The sequence below is a fragment of the Diadema antillarum genome, unplaced genomic scaffold (genome assembly GCF_040938485.1).
Source record: "Diadema antillarum isolate AM-2024a unplaced genomic scaffold, OU_Dant_1.0 seq00001051_RagTag, whole genome shotgun sequence".
Lineage (NCBI taxonomy): Eukaryota > Metazoa > Echinodermata > Echinoidea > Diadematoida > Diadematidae > Diadema > Diadema antillarum.
Genome location: NW_027271881.1, coordinates 489,503 through 517,277, shown reverse-complemented (window position 1 = coordinate 517,277; position 27,775 = coordinate 489,503). Strand labels below are relative to the sequence as shown.

The following is a 27,775-nucleotide window of genomic DNA, read 5'->3' as shown; positions in this document are numbered from 1 at the left end:
CATTCGAAATCTCTGTGATATGAACTGTATTTTTTAGGCATTACATGTCCTTCAATGATGTAGTCGACTGGTTATTATGCCGCTCACAAGCAGAAAAAGGCCGCCAGATCATGGCGGACAGGAGGCGAATGACGGCGGCCCTGCTCCGAAAACCGTCGTCAACACCTCGACCCAGACAGACAATCCGCTGCTTCTCCCAGGCCACAATCGGGCACGATGCGGCTGGAAGACCGTGGTCGTGATATCGCTGATGGTTGCTGTCGTGGCGGCGATAGCAGGTCGTGTGGTCAGCAGGTTGATACACAACAGATATGTTATGGAGGATATGCAGCTGAGTGTTGGCGAGGAAGGTTTGAACGTTTTCAGGGCATACGATAGAGACGGTGATGGGTACCTCAACGTAATTGAATTTGAACCCCTGTTGGAGCGGTTGGACATGATTGATGAGACAGAGGTAAATTTAAAGTTGGGCATTGCAATTTGTATGTGTTTGAGTTTTAGGGTTCAATACCCAACACACACTTCACCTGACTGTAACAAAATATAGAATCTAATTGCATTGACACAACATAAATGCATGCGAGTGTAATCTAATGGTACGTTCTAGACAATCTTTAATACTAATAGGACGTTGTCACATAATGTGTTTTTGTTTTTTGTTTTTAATTAAAAAAAAGAAGATTTCTTTCAATTTTACTGGGCGTGGGGGTAACTGCGGCCAGCCCAAACGCACAGTTTACAACTGTACACAGGAGCGCCACGGGGTAGGGGTTAGGGCACATATGGAATACGATGTAATTTATTTTTTTACAAATAGTGTATTTAGATAATTTACTTCAAGTAATGGAATGATATCAATATTTAGAAGTAACAAAGTGTTAGATTTGGGTGAATATGTAAAAATCAAAAGCTTGTGGGATGTATAACTGACCAATTTGAATCGCATGCTGTAGGCGCTAGTCTTTTGACAGCAACAGGTGATCATCATGCCCAAGCCAAGGTGAGCACATACATATCGCTCATACAGAAAGTGCCCCGACAAATTCATAGCCATCAGCTAGGTCTCATTCTTCGCTCAGTGGAAAATGCCGCCAATATGTGCTTTGATTGCGTCTTAAACCTCGAAAGAGTAAGGTACTGTCTGTATTTTGAATTAAATGTGAATCACAGACCAGCAAAGTCTGAATGACCTTGCCCAAGTGCATTCTCCCTGATATGTAGAGAAAGAAATTGTCTGTGCAGCAATATTTTCCTCTTTGTTTGAGAATTCACCCCATGTTAAATTTGTGAAGGATTTATGATAAGGAATTCTCTTTGAAAATTTGGTCAATAAATGAGCTAGATAATGACACAGGAAGCAGGTCAAACTCTTTCTTTATTCAGCTATGTCACACCAAAATTCCTCAACAATACACAGTCTGAAAAATCACATTTTATCAAGCTGAGACTGGTTGTTGAATGAAACATTCAAAATCTATCACAAGTTCTTTTTATAAAATCAAAGTTTTCTAGTTACAGTTTTGGCATAACATTGCTGGTCTGTCTGTGTGATTGTCCACACGTTTCTATGTGGGCATCCAAGCATGAGCAGATTTTGTCCCCCTCCCTACACAACCAACATGCACGCAGGTAGCACTTTCAGCTCTTCAAGTTATGTAATGTTATGTAACTATGTGTAGCACAGTTTCACAATGTATTGTTTGTCGTTTGAAACACTGTCCTGTTCTGAGTGTGCAAAATGCATATCTGTTGATCCATAATGTGGTGTACAGTCATGACGGGGATAAATCTATTGAATTTTCCAAGTCCAATGTCATGTAAACTGATGATGATGAAGCACTGACTAAACTTCTTGTTTGATGATCATGGAACACAGTCACCCCTGGAGAATTGCCATTGGAATGCTGTAGACTTGCATCAGAAAGAAGAGACCTACAATGTAGTTTGCAGCATTGGAAATATTGCATTTATAAAGCAGCTTGGAATCTGTACATAAACATCATATATTATATGAATATCTTTTCACCCATTGAGGATGGACTGATTTTGCTATAACATGCATTTCCCATAGACACCTGACCATCAAGTATTCTTCAGACTCATCATCAATGGGTTAACGTGCAGTCATGATGTGATATTAAAAGGCAGTGAAGATACTAGCTTCAAGAAGTTGATCATCATCAATCTGGATCCATGGGCATAAAATGCTCTTTATTGCCAACCTGCTCTTTATTGCAAATCTGCTGTGTACGTATCGTAGTGTGATTCAATGTTACAGATAGTCTGACAGAGCTTCTCAGTCTTTGTTTCAGAAAGGATAAAGACCCAGTACTGATAGCGTAGGGAAACATGGATGGTCCAATTCATTCACTGCTCACTAGGGTGCATACGAAAACCGCGAATAGCACTAGTCAGTGATGACTGAGCTAGAAGATGGCTGGATAGCCAATATTCAGCTGCACCAGCTGGTCTTGCATGGGGTCCAGTTGGGTGTGAGGGGGACCACTTCACCGGGTTAAACACCCTGCTCTTTGGGACAACTGAATGAAAAGGAATCTTTTACGCACATGGGTTGTGACTCTCTCACAAACGGGACCTCCATTGTATGTCCCATCCGAGGGACTTAGTGATTTGCCTCTTACTAGAGAGGATGGTGTGATTACGCACAACGTTGCTCAGGAATACTTGGGAATCAAACGCGGGTCATATGGATTGGGAGGCAGTGCCCGCAGTCGTGCAACCAACTGAGCAAAATCACTGTCCAAAAGTGTCCTTTGGCAATCCACTTTATCCTCATTGACAAGTCTTTGGGAAGAGACTTAAAACTCTAGGTCCTATGTGTAGGAAAGTCATACCCTGTGCAAGTAAAAGAATTTAGAATTAAGTTCACTTCTCCCTTGGAGAGTCAAGAGAAATCTTTGTGAAGTGGTCAAACACAAGATAATCTGCTGATACGCGCAGGTGATGAGGCCTATGGGTTACAGTCACTAGATGACTTTTCACTGACTTGGAGCTGGCCATCATGTTCACACATGTGCTAATTGAACTTTGTTATGATCACAAACAATGTTCCACCAGTTGTATTTTTTTTTTATATATGCCAAGGTAGAGGAACAAATGATGTGATAAATCTACATTAATTTGTAGACCTGTGCCAGTGGTCTGTATCATACCTTTTTTCTGAGCTGATTTTGTTTGCTTATATTACAGATATGTATCAGTTATCAAAAGGTTGTGTGTGCTAAGAATGTATGAAATAAAAAAGTTTGCATGAAAGGATGAGTTTCTCAAACCGTTCCCAATAACATTCATTTTTTGCTAATGCTTTGTTTTCTGTGAATTCCAGAAGGGGGATTTCAAGTATGGGGATGAGGACATTGACCCTGCTGAAGAGGTGTTGACTGTTGAGGCCGCATTCCAGCCACTGCGCCAAGAGACCATGTCGAAGACAAAAGATATGTCATTTCTGGTGAGAAAGTGTGCTTTTCTTTTCTATAGTCAGGTGTGTTTACTGTTTTATAGATGTAGGCTGGCTATCTGACAGTTTTAACTCACCTGAGCTATGTGGCCAAGTCAGTTATTGCGATCATTCTTTGTCCATTGCACATTGCCTGTCAATCCATAACCTTTAAGAATTTTTGTCTTTCTTGTTTTTTTAAACAAGTGTGCTTAGAAACTCAAGTAACTAAAAGCTAATAGTTGTTCATAGCACTTTGAAGGGTAGCTCTATTTTATACCCCAAAGAAATATTATACCCCAAAGAAATATTAGCCATTTCATTACTTTCTTTTGATTGCATTGTGATCAAATTTGGCAGGAACCATTCTTTAATCCTGAGTTAACTTATGCAGAATTTAGTGGAAGTGTAGAGTTTGTAAAGTTTGTGCCAAGGACTCATGTGTACAATGTAGTCAGTGATTTGTTGATGACATGCCATCATGTTGCTTGCTGATGAAGGTTGAATTTGTCTTGTCATGCAGGTGAGCCTCCAACCCCTGAATATTTTTTGTTTGTTTTTTTTTCCTCCCTCACTTCTCTGTTATAATTACACCTGAGAGCACTATGTCTGTCTTTAACTGTAACAGATTTCCTCTTTCCTGTTAGACATCAATGTCATCAAAACAGGATGAGAGCTCATGAGTGGGCACTGTACGCCAAAATTTGCTACTATTAGAATATTTCAGGGATAAGTACTCCTCAACACAGTGCACCTGCAACTTTTTTTTAAAGTATATTATTGAATTAGGCAAAAGATTTCCTCACCAACTACTGTAGACTATGTAACTTGTGAAGCCTCCATCAATTAGAAACATCCTGTCATGCTCGATACAAGTGTACCGGTACATAAAATGCAGTGCACATCTCTCCTCCCTTCATGTGATTTTAGTGCCTTGTGTGATGGTGATGGCATTTCATTTGATAACTGGTATGATCAAAGCTTAACCTGTTGAAGACTAGTCCTGAGTATTCTCGGACTTGGGTGAATGGGAAATGCATGTTGTAGGCTTAATGGGGAGATCAGTTTGTCTATGATGGATTAATGCAAAATGTTTTTTATGTGCCAGGTGCCAGGTGAGATATTTAAAAATAAATAAATAAAAAGGGAAGAAATATCACAATTGCAATCTACCATCATAATTAACATTATCATCACACATGACATATTATATTTGGTCTGTAGTAAAAACATTTCCATTTGCCATGAACTGGCTTCAGCTCAGTTTGCAGTGCTACTGCCCATTAAGCAGCAGTAGGTGACAGGTTCAAATCCCAGGCTGGTTCCTTCCAACTGTTTCCATTGGTGATTAAAATAATTTGGATTGAACAAGCAATCTTTATACCGACAAAGAGTAACAAAATAGAGAAATGTCTGTATGTGCATTCTCTCTGCAAAACAAATTCTCTTCGTTGAAATATATATGTAATGCACACATTGAATTTGCATGTAGAGTAGTACAGTTTCATGTAAACAATATGAAAATGTAGCTCTCTGACATATACAATGATCTTTATGATATTAATAGAATGTTCCAAGGAAATTCCGTAGTATTTGGAGCGGGCAGCTAATGCAAGCGCCCAATTTACATTGAACAGGCAAGCACCTTCAATGTACAACCAGGTTTGTAGGCCCCTGCAATCATGTGTGCTTCATAATTGACAAAATTGACTAACTCAGTGAGTCAGGGCTGATATTGTGTCTTGAATGTCTCATGGTGTTTGAAAAGGGGGGATGGAGGGGGGAATGGATGTTAAAGAGAGGGAATAGGGTGAATGTCGAGCAGTTGTGACATTAACTTTCATACAGCTGTGGTTCGATGCTATACTCTTTTTTATAAATTTGTTTACAATATTTTGCTTTTGATGCAGAACCTTCCAAAGCTTCTCACTTTCTGCCTGTGACTGATTTTTAAATTGGCAACATATTTTTCTCTTTTATAAGATGTGCAGTGAAATTCAGCAGTGCCAATTTAAATGATAAAATGATTTTTGCAGCAAAATTGATGGCTTGTTAGGGCTGACAACTTTCATAAAACAGTGCCATGGTAGTATATCTGAAAACCTTTGTCAGTCTGTCTCTCAGATTTCAAGTGACATGTCCCCCCCCCCCCTTTCCCTGTATAAGATTGCAGAATTCACATAAGTTTACCACATACTGCAGCATTAACACGTAAAACATTATGGTACAGATGTATGAGCTAAGCAATTTCCCTAGAGATACTGGAGTTCTGTCCTTCTTTTCTCCCTCCCTCTCTCTCTCTCTCTCTCTCTCTCTCTCTCTCTCTCTTTTCCTCTAAAACACACGCAGTGGTTGTGAAAGATAAATTTCCTTGTAGATAGAACAGGTCTGTTAGGAATGCAATCAACACAACATGCACATATAAACAGTCAAATAAAAAAGATGTTGACGGAAAATCTGCAGTGCAGCATTGCATTTGATATAAACAATCAAATAAAAAAAATGTTGACAGAAAATCTGCAGTGCAGCATTGCATTTGATATAAATGTACAAATAACTGCAATGGCCACTGGATTGATTTGGTAATAATTCCAAATGTAAGATATAATATTATGGACAATATCCAGACTTGCTGTCAATGCATGTCTGTTTATAAAACTGTGTTTTTGATAGCTCTATACAAATTACCACACTCACAAGTGTATCATGATGACTTTGTCCAAAAACCTCCATGAATCAGTGGATATATGTTTTTCACAGGAAATCTTCTAAATCCAAATCCTTTTTTTTTTTTTTTTGTTGCAAAGCATCATATCCTTGTTACGACAGTGGAGCTATGATACCTTCACAATGTCAACTGTGTCAAAGTGAGAGTTGCACGTCATAGTCAGGAAGTGTACCTATCAGTGTCTGGAGATCCTGCGAAACTATAGTCTAACTAAATGTCTTCTCTGTGTACCTTCTTCCTGAAATCTTTTGTGCGTATCATGTCTGCATATATATACCAGCAATGTAGTTTATTATGACACAGGATGGGAGTAAATGGATGTTGGTAGGGATGTAAGAACAATTGAAAAGAGAATACATCACAGAATAACTCATCCTGTTGAAACGTATATTAAGCATTGGCAATAGTCATAGAAATATGAAATTAAGAGTGGTATCAGACAGCTCCTTCAATGGTTATTTCAAAATGACTGCTGTCTTCTCTAGATTATCACGACACATCACTTGAATCCCTGCATTGCATAAAAGCCGCATTCACACGCACAAAATAGCTGGATAATGATCGCGATCCAAACCTCGAGACATTTTGCAAACGTTCACACGGACAGAAATATCCCACTAACTGGCACACACAGTGCGCTTCACTGCGTCACTTCCGGTTGCGCTAAAAATGTGCAAAAATTTCAATTTTTTCAGTATGCAAAAGACGCTGGGACATGATCAACACAGCTACTTGGAATTCGTGGGACTCTCTCCCAGGAGCTGTGTTGTATAAGCCAGTTCAGGGTTCTGCTTTGCATCAAAGCAGCAACAACAAAAAAAGTTTCATTTGTACCAACCAGGAATAACGTCATGTTTCAGACTTCAATGGCAATATCAAAAGAAAAAGATTGTCGACTCATACATGTTGTACATTCAATGCAGAATATTAAAATGATGCATGCTTTCCCAAGTGTTAATTGTTGGATCATTCTGGTCGCCTGGTCTACGCAGGTTCATCCTTTGTTTGAATATGAATTGCATCGTGTGCCTTTGAAAATGAGTGAAGTGACTATCCAACTGAGAAAAAAAAAAAGTCATTTGTACCCATGGGCACATGAGCCAACTCGGTACTGGCTTGTTTTGTATAATGACATTGAGGACCACACCTTCAATAATTCAGTATGTGTTGATCAATCTGTGGACACACAGGTCAGGACCCCTAATGTGTGAGCTCATGTGCATGTAGCATAGCCTGCTGCAGTGTGAAGTTGGTGTTTCTCAGACATCCATTATGTGCAGTGGTATGTCTCTGACAATCCATTATTTTGTGTGCAGGAGTATTCTCATGGTCGGACATCCGGGTATTTTGCGTGTCACGGGGTCATGGATAGCGTTGGAGTGAAAACAAACCACTCGCGTGAGCCTGGAGTGAACGCTGTACGTGTTTTCTGCCGGGGCGCCCCGCGAGCATAGCGCTAAGGCAAGCTGGTACTGTAGCTGTGTGGGCGGCAGGATTAGGCCCTAGGCCTACTCTAAATTAGGCCCTACCCTAAGCCTACTACAGTACTAACGTTAGGCCTATAGACCTACCTGAAGTTTCTATGAGGTACTAAGTAAGCGTAGATATCGGGGTAGGGCCTACTCAAAGAGGTTCTACTGCACATCTGGCCATTTTGTCGGGTCGTTGATCCAGAGTCCTGCCGCGATTTCATACGGGCACAGGTCCAGTCCGGCCGCCTTAAACTTGGCAAAATACCGGGACCGATCGATCGACAGGATCCAGATTTTTAAAATATTGCTGGCAAGACATGATGCATGTATCTCATGAATGATGGCACAAATGACAAAATGAATAATGAAAAACAGTCCCCATGTCTGAGCTGCGTAGAGTTGCACATAAATTATACGCGTCGCACATGCACAGCATGCAGTATGCGCATTATGCAGGCTTAGCGCTTGCAAGCTGTTTGTTTTCACTCCAGTCGACCGGAAGTGACGTGTAGCCGACCGCAAGAATACAGCTATGTGCAACACCTGTAGTAGACCCCCAGTGTACAGAGGATGTTCTGAAATATACTGTAAATTGGTATAGGATTGCCTGTCTACTTGAGGGTTGCACATTCCTCTGTAAACATAACACTGCATACCTTACATGTAGGCAGGGCTTGACACTAATCTTTTTTTTCTTTGTGACCCTTTTGGGCCACCAAAATCTTCAAATTCAATTTTTTGATGGCCTAATTATGAATCTGGTGGCCTGAAAAAAGAAAATCATTTCTTAAAACATTATGGTGATTAGCAAGAATAATAAAGGGCTGCAAATAGTAAGCAGGGGAAAAAAATATACACAACTTTTGTAAGTGTGTTAAAATTGGCAAGTATGATAATGGGCTTCAAATACCATTTAGTGTACTGTGACTAAGTGCATTAAGTCTAACATATGAAAGAATGAAGTGAGGCATAAACATCTTTTCCATGACACCAAATATTCATGAAAGGATTATATTTAACAGGTGCTGTTCAATATTTTGAAGGTTTTTTAATCAAAAAATAGTGTGAGCTTTGTTTTTCAGGTTTATTAATCTGAAAATGTTGTTTTAGAGGTCCAGTCGGGCCACCAAAACATCATAATTTCTTACATTGAGCCACTGCTAATGTCAATCCTTGCCTTAGATATACTGAAAGTGTGCATACTGTGATTCCTGTAAATTGGTTGCTCTCCTCATTTCACTGCAAATCATATCTTGTGGTAAGTACTCATTAGTTTACTTGAAATAACATTACCTGAATAGTTTACCTATATCAAAAGTGTGGATAGAAAATTTAACCTTGCAATTTTGTCAGGGTAGATTTACAGTCCTGTACTTGACTGGTCAAAGATTTAGGCTAAGCTCCCAAGAGAATTTCAAACAGACAGATTTCAAAGATAGACAGAGGTGTGTGTACTTTTCCATGATCCTTTCATTCACTCACTCAAAAATCTGTGCATATATCATATTCGACCCACAGAGCAGCAGGTCATCTCTGACGACTCTGGACAGATGGAAGGAGCCAACGGAGAAAGTGACGGCCTTTCCCAGCAGCACCTTCCGCTCTTTCCTCCCCGATGGTGGCGCCCTCGCTGTTGGCAAGCCCTACTTCGTCGTCAAGTCCAAGCTGAACATGTTCACCAACCAGCTGTCCAGCAACCGCTACTATCCACCGCGGGTCAATGGCAAGGCGGTTCTCATCCACCGCTTGCTGAGTCTCTTCCACCCCAGGCCCTTTGTCTATTCCCGCTTTGGCCCCCAGGGCACCGTGGCACTCATTCGAGCTCAGAATGCAGACTATGTAGACATTGTCTTCAGGTCTGTAAGAATGAATATATGACTTTATATACTCTATACACTATTGTGGGGTATATATGTTTGTAAATTTTGTGAGTCAGGTGCTATTTGCGAATTTTAGAACATGCAAAAATATTAACTCTGAGCCCGACATGAAAGCGACCACATAAGTGCATGTTGGTTCACAGTACACAGCACATGAACAAGATGTGCAGAGATACTGTACTCTATCATCATGAATTTAACAACTTTTGGAATTGTTGGGAAGTCCTGATTCATGGAAAACTAGACTCGCTAAATATATGGCGAATACAGTATGTTTATATATATAAAATGTATGGTGTGTTTTTTGTTTTTTTTATTTATATTTTCTGGCATATATAACTTTATTCAGGGCTCGACACTAACGGTGGCCCGGTGGCCCGGGGCCACCAAAAATGAAAATCGGGCCACCAAATTTTTAAAAAGGGCAAATTTGGTGGCCCGCCTCGGGCCACCAAAATTTTTTCAAAAGTATGTCAATAAATTCGTAACTTTTTGCGCCGGAAATTAGCAGTTAGATTTGTTCAAAGGATGGATGAAAAAGGACTGAATGAATGCCTGAGAGTGAGTGTTGCAAGTTTGTTGAAGTTTATTTATGAGTAGATATGTCCAACTTCTAATTCTTACTATCATAAATCTTAAATATTTGACTCATCAAAAAAAAAGAACTTTTAATGTTTTTTATTGGGGTTTTTTCGGAACTCCAAATTTTTCTCTCGGGCCACCAAAAATGTGAAATTTAGGATTTTGGTGGCCCCATCGGGCCACCAAACTAAAAAGTTAGTGTCGAGCCATGTTATTGAATGATGAAAAGAATTTTAACTGTGCCATTCTGTCATTATCAATTAAAGTTCAGGGCCGTGGTGCAAGATGCCCAATAAGTAAGAGAAAAAAATATATCAAACTGACTACATAACAATCTCTCCATTGTTCAGCAGTTGCTCATATTTAGCTATTTTCTATGGTATTATCCAGAAATTTAAGCTGTTGTTTGGACACAAGACCTACTTGGTCACTCATTGATCAGTGAGTTTGAAGTGGAAAGGCCTCAGTTCCAGAGCTATAGCACCCCCAGCTGTGTACAGAAATAATTGACAAAATTTGTGTGATGCGATTCTAATTTTCCATTGTGATTTGTCACTTCACTGGCATACATCTGCAGATCCAGACTGTGATAAGCCATGTGATGCATTATGTTCTTTTTTTTTCTCACAAATGTGTGCATACAGAATTCATGCTGAGTTCCAGTTGAATGAGCCGCCTAACCATCCATTCTGGTTCACCCCAGCTCAATTCACCGGTCAGATAGTCATGAGAAAGGATGCTTCACACATTGAGCACTTTCACATGTACGTGCCTGCCAACAAGAGTCTCAATGTTGGTGAGTGGAGCTAGCAGACGTCCTCTTCTTCCTTTTCTTCTTCATCTTCTATACCTTCTCACCCTGTCTCTCCTTCGTGTCGTATTCCCCTTTTTTATATACTTTTTTTATGCCTCCGCCATGAAGTGGTGCCGGAGGCATTATGTTTTCGGGTTGTCCGTCCGTCCGTCCGTCCGTCCGTCCGTCCTTCCGTCCGTCCGTAATAAATTTTGTGGACAGGGTAACTATCAAAACCTGTTAAGGTATCCTAATGAAACTTGGCATGTATGTGTAGTAGGGGGTGAAGTTGTGCCTATCAACTTTTGGGTGCACATGGTCAAGGTCAAAGGTCAAAAGGTCAAGGTCAAATACGTAAAATTTCACTATTTCCTCCATATCTATGCAATGCCTGAAGATATTTTCTTGAAACTTAGTGTATACATGTATTACCCAATTAAGATTCTCTGGTGAAAGTTTTGGGTCATGAGGTCAAAGGTCAAAAGGTCAAGTTAAAATATTAAAACTTCGCTTTTTTCTCCGTACCTTGGAAATTGTTCAAGGTATCTTCATGGAACATAGTATATGTACATGTGCTGACTGGCAGTTATTATCTAGAGAATCTAGGGTTCATAGGGTCAAAGGTCAGGGGTCAGAGGTCAAGTGCAACACTTCAAATTTTTACTATTTCCCTCATACATGTATTTATGTAATGCCAGCAATTTTTTTTTTTGCACTTGGTGTATGCATGTATAACCTAGATTATCTGGAAATTTTCTTTTTCTCTTTTTTTTTTTTTTTTTTTTTTTTTTTTTTTGGGGGGGGGGGGGTTTGCCTCAAAGGTCAAAAGGTCAAAGATCAAGGGAAAGTGCTGAACTACAATCTGTAACTTTTTCCTCCATATCTCAGAAGTGGCTCAAGTTATCTTGAAACTTACTACATATCTATGCATGTTCTGCCTGACAGTGATTATCCTATGAATTTTAGATTTTAGGGTCAAAGGCCAAAAGAAAATGGTAACAGTGTACTTTTCAATACAGAAATTACACTTTTCCTCCATACCTTGAAAATTACAGTATTCATACACTTATGAATGGGTCAAAGTCAAGTTAAAGTCCTTGAATCCCCAAATACATGCTCTCCTATTCATCTAGAATTAAACCTAGGTAAAGGAAGGTGAACATTCAACACATTTGTGACAAACATGGAATTTCAATATTTTGCCAATATTGTGAAAATGTAATCATACATTGTCCACATGTACTATAGACCTATTTGGAGAATCATGCATTATGGCGGAGGCATAGCAGTCGCCTTAGCGACATTTCTAGTCTTCTTTGCCTCCCTGTTTTACTTCTGTTTCTTCTTTCTTACCTTCTTTTTCATGTGCTTGCCTTAGTCATATTCTTCACAAAGTAGTATCAGTAATACACATTTGATTGGTTTCATGTGAAGAGGTCTTTACACTTTGGTCTCATCAAAGACTAACCTCAAGCATCTCTTAAAGAGCAGATTTTCCTGACTGGACCCCTAGCAGACTGGAGACTCTGCTTACACACACACACAAAAAAAAAATGCATCATATTATGTACGTATGGCACACATCACAAGCTCAAGGTTCAAGGTCCCCTAGTGGTCGGGATCCAGGACTGGCTTTAGGACCCTGGAAGCTCTCGGTTTATTGATGCTCTCTGGTGCTATCAAGCCTTATTTTGGATATACATGACAAAACTGAAGTTGACCTGGAGAAACTTAAATTTCAAGCGGGAGAAAATACATCTTGAGCAGGAGCTTATCAACGATGATAAGCTGCCTTTGATTATAAGCTTTGTCGTATGGATGTGTGTAGAAATCAAGGTTTAATACAAGAGCCTATCCTCGGAGTTAGCTTAACTTGGTGACGTGAAGGTTCACCATCTTCATGTGACTTATCAATTTATGTTAGAAATACACATTAAATGCTCTTGCATAGCTCACATATTTGTTTGTTGTTATGGTGAGGTTTTTTTGTATTTTGTTCTTTCATTTTTGTCTGTGTGTATCATGATATTGGTCACTTTGGCAGACATGGAGTGGATGAATGGTCCTAATGAGGTGGAGCACATGGAGGTGGACATCGGCTATATGCCCCAGATGGAGCTCACCGTCCCGAAGCCGTCCAGCCAGGTCATCATCTATGCCGAGAATGGGGACATCCTCTTCCAGCCCTCCACGCCTGTCGAGCCGCTTGGCAGAAGGCAGGACATAACTTGGGATCAGGAGATAGGCATGGAGGAGGCCCTCGGGCTGCTAGAAGTGGAGATGTACCCTTTCAAAAAGGTGGGGAGGAATTTCTTTATCAGTATGTTACTTTGAAAATCTTTGTAATTGATTGATAGATCTGTATGGATGTGATGGAAAGGGAGAGGTGTGTTTCTATTTAAAAAGAAATACATCAGGAGATACTTCACATGACTGAGTTTTGACTTCCTGGTATTAAATCATGAGTTGTTTAGTAACTTCCTTCCGTCGTGCTGATTGCATTGTAGAGTAAAGAAATGTTACAGTGTACAACCACACTCGAGCAGTCATTTTGTTTCATGCTTGTTGCATTATTATTTGTAAAGAAAGTAGCTATTGCAAACATCTGAGTTTAGTTCGTCGTAGAAACAAACAAAAAATAATCCTTCTCACCATGCTAAAATAGAAACATTTGGTCATACTGATTACTTAAACTCACAGAGTTAGCAATATTTCTCAAAATCTATTTTTACTTATACAATCAGATCACATACCTTTGACAAATTAATAGTGCAGCTGTATGTGATTGGAAGTTGTGATCTATAGGCTACCTATAGGTGCCAAACCAAAGTTCATAAGTCATCAAAAGATAGTTGTTCATGTAGTGTAAATAATGCCTAAATCAGTGTGCTAGAAGCATGGCTTAATCATCTTTCTTTTCAGACAGCATCAGCCAGGAACATGTAGATATAGGATGGGTATTTATGTCACATCTGCTTCTGTCATGAAAGCATCTTCTGTCAGAGGTGTTGGGGCACGAAAGATAGGTCTACCTTCATGCACCATTGCGTGCCTAAACGATGAGGGGGCAGGAGAGGAATGAGGGGCCCTCTTCATCAAGATGTTTGCAGTTGTAAATCACAATTTATTGCAGTTACTGTGGCTGCAACTGATTTGCTGTTTCCTTGCTGATGTCACAGCAGGCATGCAATCATCATAGTATCGGATATGGTGTAATAATTGCAGTCACTTTCAGGAACCAGGAAACTACCAATTAGCCGTTAGCACTTAAGTGATCACCTTGGTAACTTCAATTTGCTGAATCTTTTCTGTAATGGGCCCAGATGATGTCCTTGGATGAACAACAATCCATTCGCTTTATAGTTGCAGCACACTGCTGTGGTAACTGCAATTTGCAGAGTTGTTTATGTTACGGGCCCATTGTTTTGGAACATAGCAGTTCTGTAACAGTGTGTGAACTGTGCTTAATTTTGACACCAACATGGTGTTTTTATGCATGTACATGTATAGCACACCCATTGCACTATTAATAAACTGGATGTGAGAAATAGCAGAATGCTGAGTGAAGTATACAGGGATATGTGTCACTAAATGGTATATGTTGGCAAGCAGTACTGCAGGGGCAGTGCAGTGTGAAAATATATGCAAGTGAAAGGGCAGCATACCCACTGGTGTGCCAATAAAATGTGAAGTGGGAGATTTTTGTGATAGATTATGCAATGAGCTTTTACAGATGTCACAGTTAAGTAAAGGTAAAGAGATTATTATGCAAATGTATGATAAGTCTTGTTCTCAATATTTTTTTGTAGTTGCAACATGATTTTCTGCTGTCATTTTGAAGTGATTTTCTCATTATCTCTATCACAACGTGATGCCTTCTCTCTTGCTGAATATCACAGTAAATACCATATATTGTTGCTAGCGATATCTGGGCCCCGTTTCATAAAACTTGTTATCAGTGATTAGTTGTGATAGTTGTTACAAGCTACTGAAATGCTTGCATCTGATTGGCTGAGAGCAAATTTGTCATAGAAATGTAAAAGTTGTCACTGATAGCAAGTTTTATGAAACGGGGCCCAGGCAGTGAAGATCGTGCATGAAGATATTGCATCACAGCATTTGACTATAAGATTCACTTTGTCCATGAGTCATGTGCGATTGTAGGTTAAGGCCGTGTCACACCTTTCCGGGCAAGCTACGCGGGCTTGTGGCGAGGAGGTAGTTTCCAGCATGTAGAAGATTTTCAGCGGGCGAACAAGAATGTTTGCAATTTTCATTCATGCCTTGTCATACCATAGGGGGGAACTTCTGCGGCTTGACTTGCGGGGAAACAAATTTACTCCCCGGAGCTCTCCGCAGTTGGTCCGCACCTGACAGTATCTAGCACGTAGTTGCCCAGAGGTGCTCACGCAAGTCCGATTTAACCGCAGCCAAGTTTTGAGCATGACCAAAACTTTTTCCGGGTGAGTCGCGGGAATACCCTTAGAGGTCCACGCAGAACGCCAGTAGGAGACCCTTAGCAGCAGTACTTCCCAGGCAATTCCCACGCAGGTACTTCACAGTCCTGTATGCAGCCAAGATAATGAGATTCTGTGGGATATCAGCCATTCCATTAGAGGAATTCCTTCACTGAGTTGTCGGCCCCCACGCGACTGGTAGAAACGTCACACAGTATACTCACAAGTATAACGCGTCCAGCAAGTAAGACACATGCGCTGACTCGCTCAAATCCTTTTCCGCCCTCAGGAATGTCCGCTATGCTAGGAAATCCCTACACGTAACAAGCCCGAGTAGCTTGCCCGGAAAGGTGTGACAGGGCCTAAACACGGTTGCGGGTAAAAAAATATGCGTGCGCTCCTCCGGGCGACTACTTTTGAGATACATGCTAGGTACTGTCATGTGCGGATCATCTACGGGGACCTCCGGGTAGTCAAAATTGTTCTTTGCAAGTCGCACGCAAGGCTGGTGTGTCACGGCCTTTAAGGTTTGTGGTCTTTTTGTCACCAGGTGCAAGTTGGGCTTGTGCCAGAAATTCCCGGAGTTCCGAAGTGAATAGCATGTATCAGTGCATTGATATACAGTGGCTGACCCGAAAAGGTCATCGATTCGTGAAAACATCCAGCAGGGTTTGTCAATACACAAATGGTAGCCACAATATAGGCTCACATATCACAAAAGCACATAAAAAAAAAGAAGTGTACGGCATGCACTGGTAGATGAGTGTATCAAAGTTTTGCCTGTGTATACTTGTGCTATTGCAAAGTGGGTATCATTCTCCTAAGAACCATATCTGTCTTCCTTTGAGCATCGTATGATTACAAATTTGACCCCTTCATTATGTTAAGGTTATACTGACTCATTGGAAAATGGCTTGTCCAGTCAATGAGATCAATGTACTTTTGCAGTTGTTGTTGTTGTGTTTTGTTTTGTTTTTTTTTTTTTTTGGGGGGGGTGTTTGCTTCTTAAACATCAGACTTTGTCATGATGACAGGATGTTACAATTGACTTTACAAAGCAGCTCATTCACTGACAGTACTTAGCTAGTAGTCATTTGACATAAAGACCATAAAGAGATGTTCATATGTTGTTGTCTTTTCTGTACTTGGCTGCTGTTTTACTCATTTCCTGTCTTCCTGTCTCTGCAGATTGAATACCTGCCGCTTGACCAAGCTTTCAGGAAGGCTCAGGCCAGCAACAGGCTAGTACATCACATCATGCTCTGGGGCTCACTAGATGACCAGTCCTGCTGAGGTGAGGGAGATGAGAGTCTCTTGAATAGGAGCCTCCATTGGTTACGGTTGATAGATTGATCACACTGGCATGGATATCACCAAAGTTTTGACAGCATCCCATGTACCATGGGATAAGTCAAATGGAGTCTGTTGTACTTGTCAACAGTCAGATCAACATGCACTCTATGCAGTTAAGATATGGCTGTAGTTTATTTTCTATCAAATTTCTCACAGAAAAAAATGTGTGAAAGATTGGTATTTATCTTTTTGAATGTAAATATGCAGCTGCAAGCTCAAAAACTTTCATCAAAAGTCAATTGTAACGAAAAACTCACACAGCATGAAAATACAGGGCTAATAAGATATTTGAGTTGTCATTTTGAGATGTAGCAAGTGCAGATGCTAATTCATTCAGCTTTTAAATCATAAAACCTTGATTATGCTTTTGTTGGACATCTTATATTCCCAAAGTATCTGGACTTGTGTTGCATTTCAGTTGCCCAATGCACTGTCCACCTGTAAACTGCCCAGTACTGCAGTGGCCACCCTGATTTCATGTTTGTTTTTCAAAAGTCGAGAAGTGGTCAGGACCACATATTTACAAAGTAGTGTACTGGACACTATTTTCAATATTGTGGAATTCAGCTAGGTTTTAGGTTCCAGATCTGTGATCTCTAGTTAGCAAAATGACTCCAACAGAAATAACCCATGAGTGTTTCCTGCTGAATCAATGGAGAACCATGATTGTCAGTCTGCTTTCGGAGTTTATTTCCTTATCAGAAACATACCAGCAATGTGCAAGCGATGATAAGTACCTATAAATACCTGCTATTCAACAGGACACAAACAATTTTTGTCCCCGCCGAACAAGTTCGAGCAGGGGACTATGAAACGGGCTCCGTACGTGTGTGTGTCCGTGTGTCCGTCCATGTGTCCGTCCGTGCGTCCGTGTGTGATCAAAATCTTCAATTTGCTACTTCTCTGTCATTTATGAGCCAATTTTGATTCTGTTTGCTTTATATGATAGCACTACATGGGAGCTTTGAAACTTCTACACAGAATTTCAGTCGTGACCTTTGACCTTGACCTTTGACCCATATTGTACATTTTGCTACAAAATGCTACTCCTTCGCCATTTCTAACCCGATTTCGATTCCGTTTGCTTTATGTGATGGCACTAGGTAAGGGCTTCAAAACTTTTACACAGAATTTTGACCTTTGACTTCTTTGACCTTTGACCTTGATTTTTGACCTGTATTGTACATTTTGCTACAAAATGCTACTCCTTCGCCATTTCTTACCCGATTTCGATTCCGTTTGCTTTATGTGATGGCACTAGGTGAGGGCTTCAAAACTTGTACACAGAATTTTGACCTTTGACTTCTTTGACCTTTGACCTTGATTTTTGACTCATATTGTACATTGGCTACAAAATGCTACTCCTTCGCCATTTCTAACCCGATTTCGATTCTGTTTGCTTTATGTGATGGCACTAGGTGAGGGCTTCAAAACTTCTACACAGAATTTTGACCTTTGACCTTTGACCTTAATTTTTTGACCTACACTTTGTTGTACATTTTGACCTACATTTTGTTTACATTTTGGTACAGAATGCTACTCCTTCGCCATTTCTAACCCAATTTTGATTCCGTTTGCTTTATGTGATGGCACTAAGTGAGCGCTTCAAAACTTCTACACAGAATTTTGACCTTTGACTTCTTTGACCTTTGACCTTGATTTTTGACCTATATTGTACATTTTGCTACAAAATGCTACTTCCGGCGGGGACATATATTACGCACCGCGTAATTTCTACTTTTCCTCGTTTCCTTGTCCTTTCTAACGCAACTTTCCTTCGTGCTTTCAATTTTGCCCAGGTTCCGGGCGGACTTTGCGGGAGACGTCTCTCGAAAGTCCGCCCGTCCTCAAGCTGCTTGGCGACCACTTTGTCAGCAGCTGGTCCCTGGTCGCTGACCTGGAGGCCATCCAGGAAAACCAGTATGACCCCCAGTATGCACGTCTCGCTACATTGTCATTAGAAAAGTACAGGTAGGTGCAGTGTCACTACATAAGCAAGATGATCTTGTGATAGTCTTGGAATTCTTAACACTATACCCCACATGCTTTAGGGAAACAGGGGACATCAGCCCTTGAGGCTCACAGAAAGTGAAAATATCCAAGGTGTGATTCAATGTCATTATGCCATTGTCAAATTGAAAGTCAGGTCTTGAAGGTATTTCAGTTCTTTGTATTTTCTTACGCAGAGATTAATCCTACTTGAAAATATTTTATCAGGTCTAATAGAGTGTCTTGAAATAGGCTGAATAAAAACTGTTTGCATTATGATGCCATAATAGTGGGTTAGATACATATGAACTAAGGCACATGGTACATCACATGAAATGCTAAAGAATGTATAAAGACTATAGTGTCCATTATTCATTGGCACTGAAGTCGGAAGAACAGTCCTTTTTTCAACTTCTTTGTGAGATGCTGACTAAGGAAAATGTCAGGCTGCAGACAAGTGAGGTACATAGTCCATGTGTCACATACATTACACAAACACGGTGCCCACTATGATTAGCCAATTTTAATTCCTTTGCTGTACTAACGGCACTCAAACGACCATAGCCTCCTGTTATCGATCAAGGTTCAATTTCATTTTTGGAAAACGACTTTCCTGCTGACACATTGTTCCATTTAAAGGGCAGCCACCACATTTTTGTGTGGGAAGATAATACCACCTGGTAGCTTTGTGTGAACAGGGTTGAGGGATGGTGTTTTCGAAAAAGGTGAACTTTAAGAATTAAATCTTTGTGTTTACCCAGTTCTGACAAAGAACAAAATATGTGCTGATTTAGAACTTTTTTTTTTTGACACTCTTATATCGCTGTCACATGACTGACAAGTTTAAAAACCTGCAGAATAGCAGCAAAGAGCACCTGTACTGTATATGCTCATCACTTGTCAGACATAGGACATTATTAGAGTCACATGTTTGATTGGTTGTATGTTTGTGTGTTTGTTTGTTATGTAACAGCTTCCCTGTGGTAATGCTGGTCTTGCTTCCAAATGGCACCGTTGTCCACGACATCAATGCCAATGATCTTCTGGATGCCAGCAACACAGATAACGCAGGCATCATGGAGTAAGTGTCCGTGTGTCTTCTTTGGTACATGTTTTTCTCCCCCCTCCCTCTTTTTTTCACCACATCTTATTCAACTTGCAAAAAATCTGAACTGTTGGTGAGTTGAATTGCTTACGGTGCACCTCAGTCAGAGGAATTTGATTAGCAAAAATATTGCTATAATTTATTTACTTTTTGTGTATTTATGTGTATAGGAATTCAAGGTACTGTTGTAGAGCCCTGTCACAGATGCACTGCGAGACAGCTCAGAAGCACTGTTGCTTCAGTTTGACTAGCTTGCGTCTTCATCTACGTACGATGCCATGCAATCAATGCATGCATTTCATTCATGACTGCTCTTTACCTCAGTTTGAATTTGGCATAGAAAGAGTTTACATGTTCTCAATTAGACTGATTTGTGACCCATTAAAGTCATGGGTCATCACTGTGATGCTGCAATGTGCTGGTCAGGCAATGATAAACAAAGAAGTCTTCCAAAAATACTCCTGGATAAAAGACATGACCTGGGTTAGTTGATTGGCAAGCTCTGCCGCCCATGCTGCTTATTCCTGGACTCCTCCTGTTCACATTTATGAATGTTCTTGCTATGATTTTCTGGAAAGCGAGATGCAGCCCAGACTGGATCTAAATTTGCTACCGAATCATCTCATACTGCATCTGAAACAGGGCTGGCCAGGAGGCATTTGCATATTGGCAGAACCCCACATTTAGGGAGGAGGGGGGAGGGTTGAAAGTATAAGGCTGCTTTTAACTTATTTATTTTTATTTTATTTTAGCAACTGAACACAATTCTGTTACTCATATTGCAAATTATTTTTTTCCTCTTTTTGCCTTTGATGAGTTGATAAATTATGAAGTGTTAAGCAAGTTGCTATGTGACATGAGGTACCTGTACTTTGATCTCATGTATTTTCTAATTCTTTCCCAAAAGTATATTAAGTGATGTGGAGGGAAATCTGTTAAGATTACTATCAACATTTGATATGATCTTACAAGCTTGCAGTTGTGAGAATTTTAGTATTGTAACAGTTAAGAGAAAAAGTTGTTTTACAGAGATTTTGAAATTCTTCAGTGAAAGGGAATACGTGGTGGAGAATGCTTACATTATTGCATGTGTGTATGTTATGTTGCTAATTGGTAGACATAAGTGAGTGAAATTGATTTGAATGTGAAAACAAGCAAATGCAGACTTTGCAGAGGGTCTATCAGAAGGGGTTAAAGTGGACTAGTAGAGATATTGTCATTTTCTAATGTTTTGTGCTGATCAATATTTAACAAGCATTGTTTGTTTGGGTTGGGTTTTTTTTTCAGTTGGCCCTTCAAATGTTTGCCATATCAATTTTGTTACTTGTCAGACTGAAATGAGCATGCATGTACTTAGCTTTATATTATATAGGTTATATTTTCAGCAGTTTGGTGTCTCCACAAGCTGTGGGTTTCTTAGGTTTGTTTGTTCTTTTTCACTCAGTGTTAAAAATGAAGTTGATTTGAATTGTATAGTATTAAAGTGAATAGGCTTGCTAGATTTCCTTGCCAATGCTTTATGGCATCTGGGAAAGTAAAGTTCCAACAGTGACATGGTCTGATAAGCTATTTTCATCAACCAAACTGTTACGGTATAGTGTCTGTTTTTGCTACCCAGACAATGAATAAGCCTTGTGAGTTGCACATACAGCTGCACACTGAAGAGTTGAGCAGAACAATCTAGAAATATTGTGAGCTTGTAGCTGAAGTCATGAGTTCATTGGATGTACGCTGTCCTTGTCTTTTCACAGCACATTTACAGACCCACTGGTGACAAACTATGCCAAATTCCTGAAGGACGGCATCAACAAGGCCAAAGCTGCCGGATATTAACCACAAAAGCACTGACCACATCAGTGGACCAGATGGATGATTCTGATGACCAGCAGTTCCATACATTTAAATGTATGCAAATGATTTTTTTTAATACATACTGTAAAAGTGGAAATTTTCGTTGTGTGGAAATTTTCACGCATTTCGCGCAACCAGACGCTGGCACGAAAATAAAAGCACGCAAATATGTTTGCATGCCATATGTTCCAGTAGTTAATGTCCTGATTCCGCAGAATGAAAAACACGCAAAATCCATCTTACCCGGCCGAGCGCGAAAAATTACTCACGCGAAAATATCCACTTTTACAGTATCTCGTTTTATTGTGTGTGGAAAGAATTAATATCGTCATTTTACTGTGCCAAATTTTTATGTGAACAGCATTTATTTTTGTTATCTTGTTTATATAAAGTGTGATTGGATTTGGGGATTTTTTATTCTTTCTTTTTTTTTGGGGGGGGGGGTGTGGTTTGTTTTCAACTTTATTATTGTTAGGGCTTATTCTTGCCAATGTATACCTGTGAAAGGTAAAGCTATGTTGGCAGAATTTTCATTATGGATTGCATTGACATTCACTTTTATAAACAAGTATAATGTTGGTCAAAACAGATGAAATGTCTTCCTTATGGTTCATCTAGTGACCAGGCTCCGTATTTGTATTTGTCATGCTTAGATAAGTGCAATGATGTTCCTAGCTGCTGTATGTGATATTTTGCTTGTCCCATTTCCTGTTCTTTGTTTCTTCACCCTTTTTTTCCATTGGGATATGACATGTGTCTACCCATTTCTTTTCATTCATGGTATCCTTTGTGTTTCAAGATCCTTGTCCATCCATTGCAAGTGCTGTATTTTGTTGTTGTCATTGTTATTTTGCTTTGCTTTGTTTTAATGAAATAATGCAAAGTATTTGAAAGCTGGCAGTGCTCATTTACCAGACATTTTAGGGGAGTTAGAAACAGCAGTGAATTCTCTATGGCTGAAGGTAATTGACCTCTGTAGCAGACATATGACCATGGTTAACTCATCCTGCCAGCATTACATTTACCTATTAAAAGGGTAGACTTAATATCCATCTCAAGGTGACTGGGAAACAGAGTGTGTGTGATAACTTACATGTACTTCTCTTGCGCCTCAAAGTCTTTATGTCATAACATTCACATCTGTGTACAGCAATGTCCATTTATACAAACTGCATGAAGCTGATAATGCTGCCATGTAGTTACTCGTAAGTATAGACATGCAACAACATAGGCCTACTGCCTGGAATATTCGCTTCATATTTTTATGCTCAAACATGCCATTGCGTTACACAAATAAAATTTGATGGCTTGATTGCTTGCAAGAAAGGCTGGCACATTGCAAGAGAAATTATCATAAGACTGACATTTTGTTTTGTTTTTTTTCATAATGGTCACAATCATTTTTAAGATATATTGTATATGTTTGGCTGTGCATTTGCAAGGTGTTCATGTAATATTCTTTTTTTTATGATGATGTATGAACTAATAGCCTCTGTATGGGCTTATGATGGTTTTGTCTGAAAGCTGATTGGCTGGGCAGAATCTGATTTTTACACTGCTATGCAGTACAGGAAATTAGTCCATTCCTCTCAAAAAAAAAATTGTGATGAACTTTTAAAAAAGTTGCTTTTAGAATTCATGTGTTACTGCTATGTGGGTGTATTGTTCATTTGATATTGGATATTCTGTTCGTGGATGCATGTGAGAGGTGACAGCCATCACCTTGATAACAGTATATATTAAAGATATAAGTGTGAAGTGATGAGGTCATGTTTCCAAGTGGACTTGGGTTATATTTTGTGTGATTTCCTGTGATCAGTATTTTGACTGTTTGTGTCAATTCGCTGAATGGTATGGAGCGTGCGGGGAAAAAAAGGTTTCTGAAATCAGTGCTTGTAAATCTGTGAAGGAAACAAACTTTTGACAGACAAAAAAATGTATAGTATGTATGGAGCCTGGAGCTCACTAAGGTCTTGAGTTCTTGTCAGTGACTCAATTGCTGCCATCTTTAATGCAAGTGTGTGGCACCACGTATATATGATTCTGACATTCTTAATAATTATGTACATTTGATGAGCTGTTACGAACTGAACTATGTAATATGACTTGTGATCCAAGTGTAACCCACGTAATAATAATGGTGCTCGAAATGTCTGAAGAGGTAATTTCAAAATGTGTTGATAAAACCAAAGAATCATTACCTCAAAAAAAAAAAAAAAAATGATGAGTAAAGATACGTGTTATTCCTAGCTGAAAGGACAGTACAGATTCATAACTGTGTGATTAAGTATATGATAAACATTATGCTTTCATTCAGACTTTTCTGTAGTAGAAAATCAAACTCGATAGACTGAAATGGTCATGTTCATTTGTCTCATTACAAAGGAGAAAACAAGAAACACTGGTATTTTTCACTTTCTTCACAGGTCCAATAACTATGTTAGGGTAGCAAATGTGTTATCAGTGGACTGTGATATTTATTACCCTTAAATGTACATCCTTCAGAGGATTTTAACATGTGCAGGCCTTTGTAGCATATCACAACAACAACTGAGATGGCAAATGCATTGCAGTCAATTCATGGCCTTGATATTGTTATGGTTCACTGCAAAATAGTAAGTTTTCCCAACTATAAGAACAACTCACAGTAACTCTTCCATTCTTCAGGTGATAATGTGATGTAAGTAATATACTTTGTGCCTCAGAGTCATGGCTCAATAAATGCTAAATATTGTTAGTGGATATTTCAGTCAAAGACTTCTAAGACTTCTAAGAATATTTTTGTAAAAATATTTATTTCAAGCCAGGGTGGCTGGAAGATGCCCAACATAAATGAATTTTCATGACAGTTCAGTCGTCATAATCAAATCTAATGTGCATCTGACCGCAATGTTACCAAATTCTATTTATGTGGTATAAACTTAAAATGAAAGTCATTTTTGTGGCTTGCTGCCTTGTCTGCTGTTAAATTTAGTCAAAAACCTGTTACCGAATTAGATGAGATGAAGGTTGATGGATAATGGTAAGGCATGCAATGACTTGCTACTTCTTTTTATAGATGAGAGGATATGGCTGAAGGGGGTGTGCTCCGGTTCTTCAAGGTGTCTAGTTAACTGGCTGTCATTCGAATATGAATACGACCAAACTGCTAATAGTGAAGCTGAATGGATATTAAAAACTGTGCACTTCCTGAAATGAGAATGTACAGAGACAAATTATTATTCCGTCTTGTGTGAATTTGTCCATTGCGTTCCTGTTGAGCAATTTGTACATTTTTGGAATAAAAAAACAAGAAGTGAGAGACGGGTTGTATAATGTAGTCAAATGCCAGTATGTTTCGTCATCAAAGACTGAGTCAGCAGCTATTGTACTTCATTTGTTGAAAGTCTTCATTTGAGACTTCTGTGAAATTCACTGTGACATAATTTATTGACACCAGTTGTCCCAGCAACCTTTCCAATGGACGTCTGTGAACAAGATTTGAAGACGGCATTATGAACGTGGTGTCTTCAGTAGGTGATGATTTAGTACAGAGACTCCAACTCTCCCGCTTTCTACGGGAGATCTCCCGCCGAAAGCCCATTTTTTCCAAAATCTCCTGTTCTCCCGCTTGAGATTTAATTTCTCCCGCCCTGGCTCCGTGTCTCCCGCTTGAAATGATTTCTTACTTATTGCCATCATATTATTATGTTGAAAAATAAGCCTTACATAGCACGAGAAAGCATCTAGAACCCTAGACCCCGGCCGCAAGGAACTTCGCGCTCGTGATGTATCAAGTTGGGGTCTCCCGTTTGCTAGGGGTTTCAGGCGGGAGAATCTCCAGATCAGGTTCTTTGGGTTGGAGTCTCTGTTAGTATAGAGTGGAATCTTTACTGATTTCATTACTTTTGTGTTCTTTCTGAATGAGTTAAATGGCATGAAATTTTTGAGGTGGATGTGTGTGTGTGTGTGTGTATGTATTTGGTTAAAAGACTTACACACACATGTACTGTATACTATACATAATATATATTATATATTTACATGGAGGGGCCTGTATATGTGTATTATATATATGTGTGTGTATATATATATATATATATATATATATTATATCAGGGCTTGACACTTAACCTTTTATTTGGTTGCCCCTGGGGCACCAATATATATATATATATATATATATATATATATATATATATATATATATATATATATATATATATATGTATATGTATATGTATATGTATATATATATATATATATATGTATATGTATATATATATATATATGTATATATTATACATACACGAGAGACATACAAGACAGAAGATGGAAAAATAGCTGCACAAAAAATGACCCCAACAAATTCAGATTTACATTTCATACTGCTATGATGGCACAAAAATACAATGTTTTCTTTAATGAACATATACATGTACGTAATATAGCTTGATGCATATAATGTATGTCTACCATAATGAAGTACATACAAGTATCTCTAAGTAGAGATATTATGTATTACATATTATATATTTCAGTTTGGCAATATTGATACATAGACTCACAATACTCTGTACATCCCAATTCGTCTAAATATCTTCTTTTTTTTTCATCCCCCTTCAGAGGGTGGGGTTCTTTATATATTTTCTTTTTCTTACTACCTTATTGGGTTGCAATTCAACTCCGCGTTTAACCTGGTCCTGACATCATGCAAAAGCAAACAAATATCGATAAAAATTTGATATCATTTGACTTCAAAATTTAAGGAGTTGTGGGATTTAAAGCTTCAAATATTTTCACAAATCATCCACAATAATTAGCTTTAATACTTCTGATGGAAGTCGGATGCAGGGGTGATTTCGTCCCCTCACTAGTCTCTCATGGCCCTGCTCACAAATCTTTACTACATAATATGTTTGGACATGAAGGGGGCGGGGAGGGAGCTCACTCATCACTTGCATCAAAATTAGTGTGATGTTTTGTTAGCCCATGCAGTATTGATGAATTATTGAGGGATTTCTGTTTTACGGGCAGAGAGTCATGTTTAAAGCCCCAATTAATTTGGCACAAGTCGATACGTATATGTGACATCATTCATGATCTAAACATCACTTTCTGTTACCAGCTCTGTGCTATCCCATACACTGTATAAGCAAGTAAATAAAAACACTGGCATATGAAATACCTAGATAACTGTTACATAAGGAACTACACGTATTGGGGATAAAAATACACTCTGAAGTCATATCCCCCTTCGTCTTTTGATGTAATATCATGCAATTCAGTAAACCGACTGCAATACGACTGAAATAGAACCATTATCAAATTAAACTGAATTGAATGTTTAACCTGACTGCAATCAACAGATTGATGTAACGATAAAAGTGTATAAAATACGGGAAACGAATTTCATGTGTATCAAATGCATTGATGACGCCCTGGCCTTCCATTTGTTTGCACCACCAAAAAAAGAAGAAATCACTGAATTTCCCCTGTGTGACACGAATTCAGGAAGAAGAACGAAGCTTTTTCATCAAACTGTTTAAGAGTTGTAATAATTTGCTTATTGTTGCAAGGTCATTGGTCAAGAAAAACTATTTGTACACACATATAATAATGCAGAAATAAACGTACAAACTAATGGGAGAGATGTAAGGCGATAACATCATCAGTTTATCTAATTCGAATATTGTGCCTAATTCTACCTATGCAATTGTGACCAGGGACGCTGCTATGTGAAGACTTGTTAAACTTTAAAAGTATTTGACTTTTTCACTTTCTTGTCCAATTTTGATCGAACCTTTTCTTTGTATACGTAGTATTCAATTTTCTAAGTACAACTGTATACAGATTTGGGGTTTCACTTCACGGACGCATTTTTACTTTTCATCATAAGATATCGAGAAAGGTATAGCGATATTAAACGTCTTACAATACATATACTGTCAGGGTGTTCTGTTTCTTAAAGAAAAAAAATACAAACTCATGAAATTTCGGACTTTGATGGAAAGAAGAGTTTTCGTGAGGATTCACCATTGCCTGCTCGGTTACAGCTCGTTATTTCGAAGGTTCGTTATTCCGAAGGCTCTTTATTCCTAAGATTCGTTATTCCGAAGGTTCATCGTT

The 27,775-nt window shown here is 39.0% G+C and overlaps 1 protein-coding gene across 1 annotated transcript; it reads left to right on the top strand.

Annotated features, from left to right (window-relative positions):
• Positions 1 to 76: 76 nt before the first annotated feature.
• LOC139743125 (selenoprotein N-like) lies at positions 77 to 21,752 on the top strand. The gene is made up of 9 exons (XM_071653633.1): positions 77 to 454; positions 3,347 to 3,469; positions 9,176 to 9,513; positions 10,764 to 10,915; positions 12,957 to 13,210; positions 16,558 to 16,663; positions 18,522 to 18,693; positions 19,685 to 19,792; positions 21,568 to 21,752. Exons 1-9 carry the CDS (start codon positions 77 to 79, stop codon positions 21,647 to 21,649), a joined length of 1,713 nt encoding a protein of 570 aa, XP_071509734.1. The 3' UTR covers positions 21,650 to 21,752.
• The last annotated feature ends 6,023 nt before the right edge of the window (positions 21,753 to 27,775 follow it).